This window comes from Eptesicus fuscus, chromosome 22 (assembly GCF_027574615.1).
Source record: "Eptesicus fuscus isolate TK198812 chromosome 22, DD_ASM_mEF_20220401, whole genome shotgun sequence".
Classification (NCBI taxonomy): domain Eukaryota; kingdom Metazoa; phylum Chordata; class Mammalia; order Chiroptera; family Vespertilionidae; genus Eptesicus; species Eptesicus fuscus.
Genome location: NC_072494.1, coordinates 20892458 through 20907606, shown reverse-complemented (window position 1 = coordinate 20907606; position 15149 = coordinate 20892458). Strand labels below are relative to the sequence as shown.

The window sequence follows — 15149 nt, the reverse complement described above, 5'->3', positions numbered from 1 at the left end:
GGTTGGATGCTCAACCACTGAGCAACCAAGGCCAGGCTTCCTTTTCTTATTGAAAGTCTTTCGAAAGTGTTTTCTACTGCTTTCCAATAAGAGATGTAAATTAATCAAAGGCAACCTGGAAGTTTTGAAATAAAACCAAGTTGGAAACCAAGAAACTTGGGACATTGTCCCAGCCTGTTGCTATGTGATGTCTGGGAAGTCCTATTCCCTCTCTGGGCCTCATGGTCCCATCTGTGAAGGAGAGACTGGCTGGGCCAGGTGGTCACAAGGCCATGCTGTTCTGATAGTCTGTGCCTGGGATCTCTAGGCTCACCCTGAAGGAATCCAAGGTTCTTGTCCTTCTACAGCTCCTCGCTGTTTCACATCCTACAACAGTGGCCACAGAAGGTGGAGAGGACTGAGCTGAACCCACATCTCAATGGGCAGGGTTTGTTTCTACTAGATCCCTCTTTTGAATTCATCGTGTGCGTCTAACTCCTAAAAAGTGGAATGACTAAAACACTATGGTAAGTTGAGGATACTGGTTCATTGGAATCCAGGGCATCGAGGTTTCACTACCAATAATTCTATGCTCAATCATATCACATAGCTATGCAAGCATATCCACACATAAGAGCTCATGAAAGAGAGATTTTGCATGGGCTGGGGACAGGGGAGGCCCTGGGGAGGAGGGACAGGACAGCGTTGGCCTGCTTGACTGGCAGTGACTTGAGAGCAAGGCATTGGGTCCTTCTTCTGCCACCACATCACCATGGAAGGATGGAAAAAGCATCTAACATTGACTGAACACATACCATGCACCAGGTACCAGGTATAGCTCTAAGCACATGACATTTATTAATTTAACTGTCACAATTCTATCAGGCAAGAATGATCCTTATTCCAGCATCACCGAGGAGGGGACTTCAACTTGCCAGGTCCGCACAGGGAGTAGAAGGCTCCAGATCCTGAATCCATAACCACTACGTTAAGAAAAAAATTTAGATGGATAAAAAGACTGAGGTAGACGACTTAAAGTGAGGAGACCGCTTGTACAGAGGCCAGGAATTGGTAACAGGTGGGTCAGGTGGAGAGGAGAAAAAGACTTCCCTGACTCAGGAACACTGTTGTCTCTGGGGAGTCAGAAGCAATCAAGTTCTATGTATAGAAGAAAGGGGCCAGATTATTCTCCATCCATGTATTCAACCTAAATGCCCACTCCAGTTAAGGCCCCAACCTGGGTGTGGGGTGATACATAGATGAATGGATCCAGAGAAGCCCTCAGAAGCCTGCAGGCAATCAAAAGTCTTCTGCCTGCAGAAGGAAGTGGAAGTAGAAACCACCAACAGTGGTGGACTAAGGACAAGGAAGGCTGCAATTGAGTAGGCGGCAGGGCCGGGAGGAGAGGTCCTATAGGAGAAGTGGTAACAGAAGCACTGGGAACAGGTAGACAGGCAGTTGCCTTCCATGGCACATCTTTCCTAATTCCCAGACCTTGCTGTGGGCAAAGAACCAGAATGGGTGGAGCCACATCCTTGGGCCTGCTCCTCTGTCATGGCTGGTCCTAGCTAAGGTATGGCCAATGACACCCTGCACTCTGTCCAAGGGCCCAGTCAGATTGCCACAACCAGGGAGGGAAGCATGCCCACGATTGCCTCCCTGCTCAGGATGTGTGCCATGAGCTGAATTAGAAGGATATTCTATTGTGCAATTATTTCAAATAATGAATGTGCCCTGAAACAAACAATGTCTAAAATAGACCTCTGCTGTGGTTAGTGTTTATTATTATTCTGCATAAAGTTGGAGTCTATTTTAAAAATAGTTCTTGAGTTCTTACTTTGTCCTCAATAAACATCTGTTAAAGAAATGAATTAGTGAGTTGGTTAAAAAATAAATTGAGCTAAGTACTACCTGTAAGTGTTTTATGTTAAAAGAATTCCATTCCCCGCAAAAAAGAACTTGGTGCTACCTGCAGAATTTGAAAAGAGCACAGAAAGCACAGAAGAAGTGAAGGCTGCCTGGCCTCCTCATCAGATGGGCGAGACCAACCTTCCCTAGGTACATGTGATGTGGACCTTCGCCTGAGTAGATGGAGCCCTTTGCTGCAGTCAAGGACACAGAAGTGGGATTGAGAAAGAAGGGTTTAGTTGAGACAGGGTGGAGCCCTTCACTCCTTACTGCTCCTGCCCTAAAATCCAGAGACAGCTTCACATCCTGGATAAGAGCATGTACTCTAGGGACAGAGCCCTCAGGTTCAAATCATGGTACTGCATGAACCAGCTGTGTGACCCCGGGCAATGCCCTATTCCCCTCTGCTTCAACTTCTCCATCTCTCTCCTCGAGTTAATATTTGTAAAGTGACCACAATCATGCCTAGCACAGAGTAAGTACTGGATGAGTGTTTGTCAAGTGTCTTCAATAATTTCTTGGAACGATTGAGCTTGCATTTGCATACTTTACATTTCTGTGACTTCATCTTCCATTTTTTTCCTGTGTGCTTATGTTCTCTCTGCTTTAGATTACCAGTGCTTAATTACATAGCCCTGAAATTTGCATCTCTTAGCTGAAAGAAAAACCTCTCTGAATCTCTGTCTGTTCTGACGTTTATCAGTTCCCCTCATGCCAAGTTTCTGCGTAGAGTACACTAGACCCACACTGTCTTCACTCCCTCATCTCTCATTCACATCACCACTTGCTGGAATGTGGAGACCCCTCCCACCACCCCCAAACTCTAAAGTGAAACTGCTCTCTCTAGTCACCAGCAATTTCCTAACTGCTACGTCCAATGAGCCCACCTCAGGACTACTGGTTTGTGGGGTGTCCCCGTGCCATCAGACACTAATAACTCTGTCCTCTTCTCTTTTCCCCAAGTCTGCTGCCTCCCAGGCCTCCTTCTGTCTGTCTGGTCACCAGCTATCTTTCCCTAGCCTTGAGGCATCCCCAAACTCATCTAGGCAGCACTAGCCTTCCCAATGGCTGGGCTGTATTCATCTCCAGGTTGGTGTCCAGTAGACAATGAGCACCGTCCAGCTACAGTCCCTGCCTCGCTCATTCCTGATTCTCCAACACGTGGTTAAATGCCTGATACTTCACCTAATAGAAGCTCAAAAAATGTTGGATGTAGGATGGATGGATGGATGGATGGATGGATGAGCAAACAGAACCAAACGACTTTACTTTGTCCCTAACTGGCCCAGAATGTACAGCAATCATGTGTATAAAAGTTATCAAATGCTGAGTCACTGCTTGAATGCTGACTCACTAGCTGATAAACTTTTAAGCACTGTGACTTCCCCTCTGATTAGCAACTGGACTTCTAATTCAGAAATGAGCCATAATGACTGGCCTTGGTATCCCAACTGGTTGTCAAGGCAATGCTTTAACTTCAAAAGGTTCTGAGACTCTGGGTTCAAGTGACCATATTGCATATTTGGACAGAACCGCTCTTAGTGGCCACGCACTTCTGAATCATAAAGAGATCAGGATGTTTTTGTTTGACTACCATGCTTCATTTCCTGGAGGTTCTCTTCTTGAAAGGGTCCAAAGAGCAGAACTGTTTTAAGGCAGGTCATGAACACGAGAGCAAAGGATGCTATTATTTTTCAAACACAAACTTAACATAGAACTATGCTTTTTGGAAGGTGTAAGCATTATGGGTTGTATAATGTGAGCAGAAAGGGACATAACAGGCCCCCAGAGCAACCTAATTCCATGTACTGAAGGGAAGAAACATGGGATTATGGACTTGCTTATGGCATCAGGAACTGAAGGCAACGAATGTTCAGGTTATACTGGCTCAGAATCCCAACTAAGGTGCAGCCTCCCCCGCCTGTTTATCTGGCCTCCCCAAGGCACAGAATAGGAAGGGAACCAGCAGGAGCCAGGCCTCCCTGTGCAAATTCTGAATGACTCAGATTGGCAGCCCCTGAGGAACAATAAACAAGAGCAGGAAGGAGGGGAAGAGAGAATAAAGCCTTGACGGGGACAGGCAGATGGGCTGATTTATTGGGGCTGCCAACGGTGATTCTGAGTTTTCAGCCCTGCCCCTGTCACTCCTGTGCTCCATCCAAGAACTATGATGAGAGGCCGGGGCTTCCACCTCGTTCCTGAGGAGGATGGGGAGAGTGCACAGTGAATGGCGCTCCGGCCCCACTGAGAGGTAGGAAGGGAAGGCTGGGGACAAGAACAGAACGGGAAGTCACAGTGTCAGGCACTGAAGCTGGAATGTGATGAGTAGGACAATCACACAGTCATGCTCAGAGGAAACCCCTCTGTGCTGTCACTGGAAGTGAGTCCCCCGAGTCCCAGATCCCACACTTGTGAGTCAGACAGCAGGCCCCAAATCCTGCCAGCGCGAGCACCACCAAAGCTCAGATTCAGAGACTGTCTTATGGGGGGCTGAAAGGCTGGGAGAGACATCAGTCCATGAGAAGGAAAGAGGGAAGGAAGTTTGGGTGAAAGCCATGCAGTCTGAGGAATGTTCTACAAGGTCTGAGAGTCCTCAAGACAGTAGGCTATCAGAGGAGTTCAGACCCTCTCTCGGGAACTGGTGTGCCTTTATTCCTGCCTCCCCAAGGCACCTGTGGCCTCCGAGCCCAGTGCCTGCGTCTTTGGTCAGCAAAGCACCCATCGTCGTTGGAGGCCTGTGAGGCAGAATCTCATTGCATCCCCTGTGAGGGGGATTCCCATGGCAGCCATGACATTTTAAGAAGAGTCCCAGGTGATCTCTATGCATATCTAAGTTTAAGAAGCAATGTTCCAGAGCATGAGCTGACAAACAGGGCCAGATAGTAAATAATTTAGGCTTTGCAGGCCATACAGTCTCTGTTGCAACTACTCAACCCAGCCACTTAGCATGGAAGCAGCCACAGAGAACACTTGGGTGTGGCTGGGTTCCAACGAAACTTCATTTACAAAAGCAGTCTTCAGCTTTGGTCCAGATGCAGCTCTGAGGCCATAGTTTACCAACCTCTGCTCTAGAGTATAAGTAACTACAACTTTGAAAGTAACTAAACTCTTCTTCACCTGAAACAGGTGAGACAGGAGATACTCCTGCTGAAGGTGGGAGTGGAGCCCTGCACCTGGCACTTCCCCTCAGAAGCCCCTGAGACACCTGCCCAGGCTGCAACAGCCGGATTTGAAGGCCCACTGCCCCAGTTCCCCACAAAGAGCTCTAGTTTCAGAAGATTCCTCATTCCTAATGGACATCCAGCCATCTAAGTTTCTACTTCATCTGTTCTGTAAACACAGCCGAGACTGCTCTGTGCTAAATATTCTGGATGGCAAACATGAATCAGACATGCAATGGCTCCTAGGGCACTTTAGCAGATAGAAATGAGTCACATGCAGAACTAACAAGGCAGGAAGCAATGTGCACCCCAGAGACCGCATGTGATGGACTTGGATGCTGGGAAACAAGGGAGATCTCATTCACACAGGGAATCCAGGAAGGCTGCATGCACGAGGCAGCCAGCGTGGACTGCCCAAGGAGGGGGCACATAGACAGCTGTTTTACTTCTACAACCAAACATTGCCTCTTCTGGATAGCCAAACAGCCAGTGGATAAAAACGTTTCCTATACACTAAAGCTAATTTGCCTTGTCCACACAAGCAAACTCAGGGATCTCATCCTTGTCACAGTAGGCAAATAGAACCCACCCAAAGGGCTGATAGCAGCTCTCTCACACCATGATTCTTCCACTCCAAGGGCAGAGTTGCTAAGACTTTGATGCATGTCTGGGTCCCGGGCAAACACTGACTTTGACCATTGCTGCACTGTTTGAAGAGGCAGCTGACAGGTGGGCCCTCATCTTCAGAGGAGCTCTGGGAAGGCATGGATGTGGCTCAGTGGTTACCATGGAGTCCTGCTGGATAAAGGGGGGATAGCACAAGTGGCCCTCCTTTGAAATTCTTTGAATCTGTCTTCTGCGAAGCGCCATCGTACACATGAATAAAACTCCTCCCCTCAGAACAGAGTACCCTTACTGGGAAGAGTGGTTGCCACCACAGCCTGTGAAACCTCATTGTTCATTCAGAACAGAAAAAGCTATCAACAAGCCCTAAACAAGGGGCTTTAAACCCAAGGTCAGCAACCTCCGACCACCAGGAAATCCAAGAACTCTGAAAGTTGTGTGACCTGCAAGAAACTGCACACTTTCCTGGGCAGAGATCACAGCTTTTATCAGATTCCCCAATGCATCTGTGACCTTACAGGAGCTTTAGGACCAATGCCCAGGTTATCAGAATGAATACTGCCCAGGCTCAACAAGAACAAATGAGTTTAGCCGAAACCGGTTTGGCTCAGTGGATAGAGCGTCAGCCTGCGGACTGAAGGGTCCCAGGTTCGATTCCGGTCAAGGGCATGTACATTGGTTGCGGGCACATCCCCGGTGGGGGCTGTGCAGGAGGCAGCTGGTCGATGTTTCTCTCTCATCGATGTTTCTAGCTCTCTATCCCTCTCCTTTCCTCTCTGTAAAAAAATCAATAAAATATATTATTTAAAAAAAAAAAAAAAGAACAAATGAGTTTAAAAATAGAGTTCTTGCAGGCCTCTGATTCTACCTAGTTCTCAATCACCTTGAGACCATTTTGTTAAAAAATCCTACTTACGACCGTTCGTATTTGACAGATGAGCAAACTAACAATCTAAGGAAATGAAGTTAATACCGCATCTAAGTAAAAGTTACAAGTTTGTGGGCCAGAACCAAACATACAAAGGTTACTTAGTACTGATGGCTTCTGTGTCCTAAATGACACATCATAAATAAAGATCGAGGCTCAAGCCAGGTGTCAGGCACTCTACATACATGACTGACTTAGACACCCTAACAGCTCTGCAAGACTTTCTCTCATTTTGATTTGAGGAAACCAGGACTCTGAAAAGTTCGATGTGGTTGCCAAAGATCCCGGCACTGAGAAGTGTCAGCCATGAGATCCGACTCCAGGGCTGTCTGATTCCCAAGTTCTGCACCAGGAGACACTCTAAAACTTGGATCCCCAGAGGAGGAGGACTCATCTTCAAGCCAGGGACAGTTTCTTAGACATCTTTGTATTCCCCACGGCGCTTTGCATGGCAAGGCACTCCATAAATATTTGTGGAGTGAAGAAACCCGAGCTTGGGCCCCAGTCATGCCCAGGACTTGCTGACTGGAGCTGCAGGTAGCTCCTCAGCTGGGCCACTTCAGGGAACATTTGAAATCAATTACAGGGAAACAGGAACCTAATAAAAGGGTTTTTTCTGTGTATGTTGTGGTTGAAGGAGAGGAAAGGAAGTTGAGAAGGAGGAAAAGGAACTGGATGATTTCAGGGGTGGGTGCTGGAGCTTAAAGTTTTCACACCAGGATGAGGCAGAATTTGGCATCTGTTCACTGCTGAGTTCCAATGCCCCATCCAAATGGGCTCCTGACCCTGACTTCAGGATACTCCTGGGTGGCACAAATCCCTAACCTGCCCGACCCCTCCTCCGAAGCAGCTTCCCCCCAGCTCTTGCCTAGACCTTGCTGCCCTGCTATAGGAGATGGGCAACTTCACAAGGTCAATTTGCTGGGATCCCAGCACCATTACTCACTTCTCAGGGGCAGAAAGAAACTCAGCACATAGTCAGTGGGGCCTGCATTGTCCTCAGCCCTAAATAACAGTATTCTGCAACCCATTCTGGACTCCAACTTCCTATTTTGGAAGAATGTGGGAGTTTGGAGAGAGGGGAGGTAGGTAACCCTAGTTGATTTTTTTCTTTTTTCCTTCTAATTTTCATTCTGGAATGTAAAGCTCATTTTAATTATAGTTGACATAAAATATTATATTAGTTTCAGGTTTACAACATAATAATTTGACACTTATATACCTTACTCATTGCTGTAAGGGCAAAGTTAGTCACAATCCCCCAAATGTTACTTCAGCCCCTTCTCCTAGGCCCTACAAAAAAAAGACTTGGATGAAGCTGACCCTAAGGGATGCCTACCAGCAACACTCTGGAAGGGGAAGATTAAATACAGCTCAGAGGCCAGAGTAGGGACAGCCCTTCAGGAAGTCAGACTGGCTCCCCACTTTGTGGCTTCCAGAGGCTGGCCTACTCTCCTATGCATGAAGCAACACTGCCACCTAGTGCCCGTGTGGCAAGTATTCCCCAAGGCCCCATACCTCAGGGGTCCCTCTACCATGGCTGCTGTGGCTGAATTGCTTGAGGTCTTTGATAAAGAGAAAATGCTCCAAGGTGGGTAGACTGAGAACCAGGAAACTAGGTCTGTTAGGTATATAGAAGTTCAGGTTTGAGAGCTGTTGGAAAAGTGTGGGAGCCAAGTCTTGCAGCACTTGAGCTATCAGTGGGACAGCAGAAAATCATTGGTTGAATGGTATTTTGCTCCCAGGAACCCGATCCAATAGTTGCCATTCTCCACAAGTGGAGGCCAATCATTCCAGGAACAAGCAGTGGCCTGCTAGCGAGCCATTGCTAAGGTAAGAGAGGGAAGATGAGAGTAAATGAGTGCAAATCGGAGAGCTCTATTCCTTAGAGGGACAACCTTGACCTCTGCATGGTTCTCAACCAGGGGGCCCCCAGTGAAGCCTAAGAAGCTAAGCACAATGAGGAGGCAAGGATCTACACCCTCGGGAGCCTGGTTGCTAGAATCCTGAGGCATGAAGGCCTTCCCAGCCCCTACCATTCCCAGACTTTTACCCAAGTTTTCTTGAATTGTTTCTGATGTGCACAAGCCTGAAGGAAGACATAGGGTGGAAGTTGAAGAAGAGACAGACCTGAGTATTCCCTCCCCTTGACCTTTCTGGTGTGGACTTCAGGGGAAATACCAGTACACCACAGGGGCCACTTTGATTTGAAGAGAAAGAAACCCCAGAAGCTAGACTGTCTGCAAAAGATTTCCTGCCTAATTTTACATGCTTAGGGAGGTTAAAAGAGTTCAGATGGCACAGTGGAGAAGGATCTGAGTGTGTGTGCTGGAGCAAGGTGGGGGGCCGCTGGTGATGATGGACAGGTGGGAAAGGGAAGGAGATGGACAGGAGGTGGCTGGGGGAGGCGTGACAAGGAATGCTATAATTGGAATCAAATCAGGACAATACTCTCCTCCGTGCAGATCATGAGACAGAAGGACACGGAAAGGTCAGGACAGGGGTCAGGTACCCACCATCAAAAGTCTGTCTCCCCAGGTTTGAGTTTTAACCATCCAAAGCAATTGTTTCTAAGACCTCCCTCCTATATTCCTGCTGGATCCTTCTCTAATCCCTCACAGGTCCCCATGTTGCTACCGCGAGAGGAGGGGTAAGCAGAGTCGCAGGTCTCAGTCTAGAAGGCAAGCACACAGCTTCCCTGGCAGATGAGTACCAGGAAGCCAGATCAGGCAGCACGATGTCAGCTGGGAAAAACGGTGGCGCTGCCAACTCTGGTCAGATAATCATCTCATTATTTCTTCCATTTGGCCCCAGAATAAGGATTTCCTTAGCCCTTCTCTCTACCCCCACCTATTTACAGTCCAGCCCCTTCTCTCTCCCCTCCCCTCATGCTCTCTCCTACCCCAAAATAAAATAAAGCAAAACCACACAACTCTAGAGCCTGGGAATCCCAGCTTCCAAAGGAGAAATCACAGCCAAAGAGAGGGAGACAGTGAGTCCAGCAGGGATGTTCCAGCAACATCCCATTGAAAGAGGCTCCCTCCTTCCAGATTTCTTCCTCTAATCTGAAACTTATTTGCAGGCATCCAGCAACCTGAGAAGTCTTAATCTGGACCGCTGTCAAGCACTGGGGCTGAGAAGCTCCATTCCCAAACTGCCTCTGGCATGCTTCATGTGGCATTGGTTTCCCTGTCCATGTAATGGGAGTGGAAACATCCACGGCTGTTGTGGATGATCCAATTAATAAGATTTAAATGGCTCTACATGTGCCTAGCCTTGTGTGAGGTTCTGTCCTGGAGGATGCAAAGGGATGATGCCAAATGATAGAGTAGCAGATCTTATCCCCCAATCCCTTGCTTGAAACTTGTCCCCCCCTCCCAGTAAGGCACAGGAAATAGCTATTCCTAATCCCAATCTTTCCCTTGTTCTTCTAGGTGACTTTCCATAAAAAACAAGATCTGGGTATAATGGAATTATATAAGCAGGGGTAATGTTCCCATTGTTGCCTCTGACGAAAACTATAGAATTATACAGGTGCATTTTTTTAGGTCCCTCTCACAATAACCAGGGCTGGAAAACAGGGTCCTGGCTTGTGCCCACCTTTTCCAGTGGACCCTGATGTCCCTAGGCTCACACATGACTGTTATGGGACCCCAGTACCCAGCCAGGTAGTAGCTACCTGCAAAGTTGCAGGACTGCTCAAAGAAAAGGAAACCAGTCCAGACCCAGTGTCTATGCCCTGGCCACCTTGCTCCCTAGCCGTGACTCACTGCCCAGGCCCCTGCATCCTCATGGGGCTTCAAAGTTGCCTGGGTATCTCGCACTGGACTATGGGAAGTGCAGGGGGACACCTTGTCCCCAGGGACAACGAACCAGAGGTCATCCCCTTTAAGGAAGAGTAGGAAAGGGGCCGGAGGTCTCCTAAGTGCCAGCACCATGTATAGACCAGCAGATCAATACCAGGGACAGACACTCTTGTGGTTAAAGCCATTACTACAGAGGAGGTTTGGAGTCCTGCTGTGCTGGGGAAGAAAGGCTCTGCCCCGCCCTTCTCCCCCCGCCCCCTCTTTCCTGGCTGGCCCTTCCTGGCTTTTCTGCTCTGTCCCCTTCCCCTCTGCACCCTTAGGTCTGACCCCAAACAACATGAGGCAAACTGCACCCTAAGGAGCCCAGGGATCCCAGGAGGGGCCGTTACCTGCGATGATGGTGGGGCTGCTCTGCCCTCCCTCCGGCTTCACCCAGGCTTCCACTGTGAACGCCTCCCGGGGAACCTCAGCCAGCACTTCTGAGCGAAGCAGCAGCCTCTCCCGCCTCCCTGAGAAGTACAAGACGGGCAGTCCTCCTCCGTGGGGGTTCGAGGTCTCTGCTTCCCAGTAGGGATTCCCTCTGCCATTCTGGACGCTGTCCTCTGAAGAACTGGTTCTGACCCCGTGCATAAGGGGACGCTTAGGCCAAGGGCGGAAATGCCCGAGAGAGACATCCGGGTCTTCCTGTACACCCTCTGCCAGTCCCTTCACCACCTGGCGGCGGTGCCTGGGCTTGGCCGGACCCTTCCTTCCGGTGTTCTGGCGTGTGAAGGTGGTGATGATGGTGGCAGCTGTGGCTGAACCTTCCCAAGTCCCAGCCTCACCTAGAGACGCCTTGGATCCTCGATCGTCAAGATAATTGTCATCATCTTCCAGCAGCTCCCATTGCCCAATAGGACCATCCCCTACCCACAAGGCCGCCAGTTGCTCAGCCCCAGTCCTCACTGCTGCACGTGCAGTCTGGTCTGGGGGAACACCGCTCACAGCCATTCCCTCAGCAGCTGGCTTGCTGCGTCCAGTGCGGTGGGTGCCCAGGTCCCCCATTGGGTAGGAGGGCCTCAGGGAGCTGCCAGGCCTGCTGGGGTAGACCCCAAAGAGGTGATGCTGAGGAGAAGTTCTGGGTCTTTGAACCCTGGTCCCTAGCCAACAGCGTTCTCCCTTTGACAGCATCTCATTGAGGTGTTCCCTCTGAGCCAGGGATCTCTTATGTGTCCAGCCCGGCTCAGAGCTGGAAGTGCTGAGTGCCCACCCAGCCAGAACCAGCAGGCTTACTCTCAGGATCTGTAAGCACATCATACTTCGCCCAGCTCTTTACACAGATCCAGAAGGCAACCTCTGGGTACCACACCAGAAGGATGGGGGCAGAGAAAGAGACGGCCAGCAGTGGATTCGCAGTCACCAGGGAAACTGTTTTGTTCACAAACCAAACTTTTTCAAGCAGCCCCAAAACAGTGCCTCTCCTGGCTACCTGCTCTGGGTGCCCTGCCAGCGTGGCCTCCTCCGCGGCTCGCCTCACCTCTCTCCCTTACCTCTCTCCCTGCTCTAGTTCAGCCTTGCAGGATGAAGTTCATTTCTCTGGGTTCCTTTGAATTTCCTCCAGAGAGCTCAGGTTTCTTTTTTTCCCCCTTTTCAATAGCCCCTCCCCTTGCTGATTCTAGAGGAGGGACACGTGGACAGGAGCCAAAGCCTCTCAAATACACACTCCCTCACAAACACAGGGCCCTCGCTACCTGAAGTCATTAAAAAGACCCTTCTCTTCTTTTCATCTTACTCTTTCTCAGGAGTTACCTTCTTTCAGTAGTCCTTACCCTAAAATACATTTGCCTCCAAACCAATGACCAGAAGAACTTGTTTGCAGAGACACAGAATATGATGCTTATTATCTAAAAGGGCAAAGAGAAGCTGGGTGCACAAAGATCCAAGCTGGTACTTAACTTGCACTCTCCAGATGTGTCCTCAGCCAGAGCCCAGCCAGCCTCCAGTCGGCCTTGCAGGTCAGAATGCTTCCCTCAGCTCCGGGCTTGGGGTGGTGGAGTGCTGAAGGTTTTCTTTTTTCTTTTCTTTTTTTTTTAATCCCTTTCCAACTTGTTAGTATGTTGCAAGTCTCTGTAAAGTTCTCCTTTGGGGTGCCAGTCTGATGTCCTAATAACCTTATGAGTCTGAGAGCCCTGGACTTGACCTCCTGGGAGTCTCGCAAGTCCCTGGGAAAATGGACAAGAGAATAAGGAGAAGGGCATAGACTTCAGGGGACCTGTTCACTCCAGTCCCTCCTGCTCCCCCGTCTCCCTTCCACTCTGCCTGTAATTATCTTCGTGGTTGTTTCATTTAAAGACAATGATGATGTCAAAGCTAATAAGTTCGGTGTATCACTCCACCCCCTCTCTGTCCCCTCCTTCCTCCTGAAAACCTCCCCACCTCACCGAGGCACAAGAGACAGAAATTACTCTCGGTTTCCCCAAGAAACATCTCGGGCTTTCTCTCTCCACAGCCGCAGCCTACACAATCAATAGCCAACAATCAATACAGTGCTGGAGCACTCCCCTCTGTGTGCACGTGCACGCGCGCGCGCGCGCACACACACACACACACACACACTCACTCACACGTGTGCTGGGAGCAGACCTGCCTTGTAGGGGCCACTTGCATCTTTCTTTTGTTTTGCACAAACCTCCTGTATTTTTTTCTTATTTCAATCACTCAGGATTTAAAACAAAATAACCCAAATTCACTTGAGCTTGCACCTTGGGAGAAAGGAGGATATCAATTCTCCTGCTGTAAGAAGCAGTAAGTGGAAATGCCATGGGGGTGTACTACATGGATCTTGTTATTCTCTCTGAAGTTTCTCGCTCTGAAGTCACTAAAAGTCACCATATGCTGAGTGAGCAAATAAACAAATGAAATGCTCAAAATAAGTAATTTGCAAAAATGAACAGCTAAACTCAAGCAAGTATTTTTTTTTCAATTAATTTAAGATGAATGGATAGGGATAGGGAAATAAATAGTGTGATTTTAACCTCTCTAATAATGTTTGCCTAAATGCAGGCTAATCTCAAGGAGTACCACCCCCAAAACGCATGTGAGTGTTCACACACACACACACACACACACACACACGCAAGCATACACACTCCAGGTAAGGGTGTATGACCTCAGACGGGCACAACATAAGTAGAGAAATATACTGGGTCCTTCACTGAATAATAAGAGAAATCATTTAAATCTAAAATCACTGTTTGTGTTGCCCCATATAGAAAACCCACAGCTTACATAGTTTGGAGTAAGATCATGCTGCCTCTTCTGCCTTGGGTCTCCTCATAGTCTTCTAAACTCATCTACCCAAGCTAACCACTGACTACTTTGCTTTAAGAAAACTGTATCCCAAATACCCCATCAGGGGCATGTCCTGCTTCCCTAGGCTGGGTCCACTGGAGCCTCAAAGCAAGTCCCCCAAGAAGATATCAATCCAGGCACATGGACATTACTAAACAAACCGCTTGATCCCGGACTGTCATTCCTCTCATCATTTCTACATCTCCCTTCACTCTCCTGACTCAGCCCTTAATTTCTTTATATCTTTCCTGAAGCAGCTCAATAAAGATTAGGGGTTTGAAAGGGGGTAGAGAGGATATGTAGAAAGAGACAGAAAAGCAGAAGGGAGGGGGAGAGAGGGAGGGAGGGAAGGAGGAAGAAAGGGAGGGAGGGAGGGAAGGAGGGAGAGGGAGGGAGGGAGGGAGGGAGGGAGGGAGGGAGGGAGGGAGGGAGAGAGAGAGAGAGAGAGAGAGAGAGAAGAAGAAGAAGAGAGAGAGAAGAAGAAGAAGAAGAAGAAGAAGAAGAAGAAGAAGAAGAAGAAGAAGAAGAAGAAGAAACAACCACAAAAGGAAGGAAGGTGAGGAACCTTAGTTTAAATGAAGGGAAGATACTCTAGTAAGAAAAGGAGAAGTAAACTTCCCCTCCCTCATGCCACCCCCACAACCCTCAGAAAAAGGTTTCCTACCATTCATTTCAGGAAGGAGAAATAACACAGCAAGGAAGAAGAGTCCCGCGTGCTTTGCTCCCCTGTCACTGTGGGAATGATCTGCATCCCCTATAGGTCTCCTGGCTCTCAGCTGCTAAGGATCCATTCATAAGCTTTCAAGAAGCTACACAAAACTCAAGCTTCCAGTTTAGTTTTTCTCTCTCTCCCCTTCATTCCTTTGCTCACCACTCTCCTTCAGCTCTTGGCAGTCCAAAGTTTAAAAAAAAAATGTTGAACCATTTCTGTGTTTTCCTCCTGTTGTAACTTTTGCTGTGACATCATAACCCTGCCCACCAACACCCCACCTCTCGCTCTCCTTTTCATCCCACCCCTCATCAGCCCCATAACCCCCAAGATGGCCCCCCCCCCCGACACACGGAGAAGCAGGGCTCCTGTCAGTTCCAACGTGTGAAAACACAAAGCCACTAGAAGGTGCCCCTCTCTCTCTCTCTTCGGTCCCCCTCCTCTCTTCCCCCTCCTTGCCTTACCCACCGCTCAGCCACGGCTCTCTGAAGGCTTTTAACATGATCCCATCTGTTTGACATGTGCGGAAAGGTGGGTTGAACTCAGATAATCTGTCAAGTGGATCAGATAAAAAACACAGCAACCCCCCCTTCAATTCCAAAACACACACACACACACACACACACACACACACACACACACACACACACCCAGACCCCATTGAAAGTGTAAGAGGAGTCAGACTCCCACAGCACCCACCCTGG

General features: G+C 48.8%; 1 protein-coding gene across 1 annotated transcript in view; it reads right to left on the bottom strand.

Moving 5' to 3' along the window:
- PAPPA2 (pappalysin 2) overlaps nucleotides 1–11702 on the bottom strand; it is a 212625-nt gene extending 200923 nt beyond the window's left edge. The window contains exon 1 of the mRNA XM_008145883.3: nucleotides 10796–11702. Within this exon, the coding sequence (XP_008144105.3) occupies nucleotides 10796–11702 (907 nt within the window). The remainder of the gene's footprint in view (nucleotides 1–10795) is intronic.
- Nucleotides 11703–15149: the final 3447 nt, after the last annotated feature.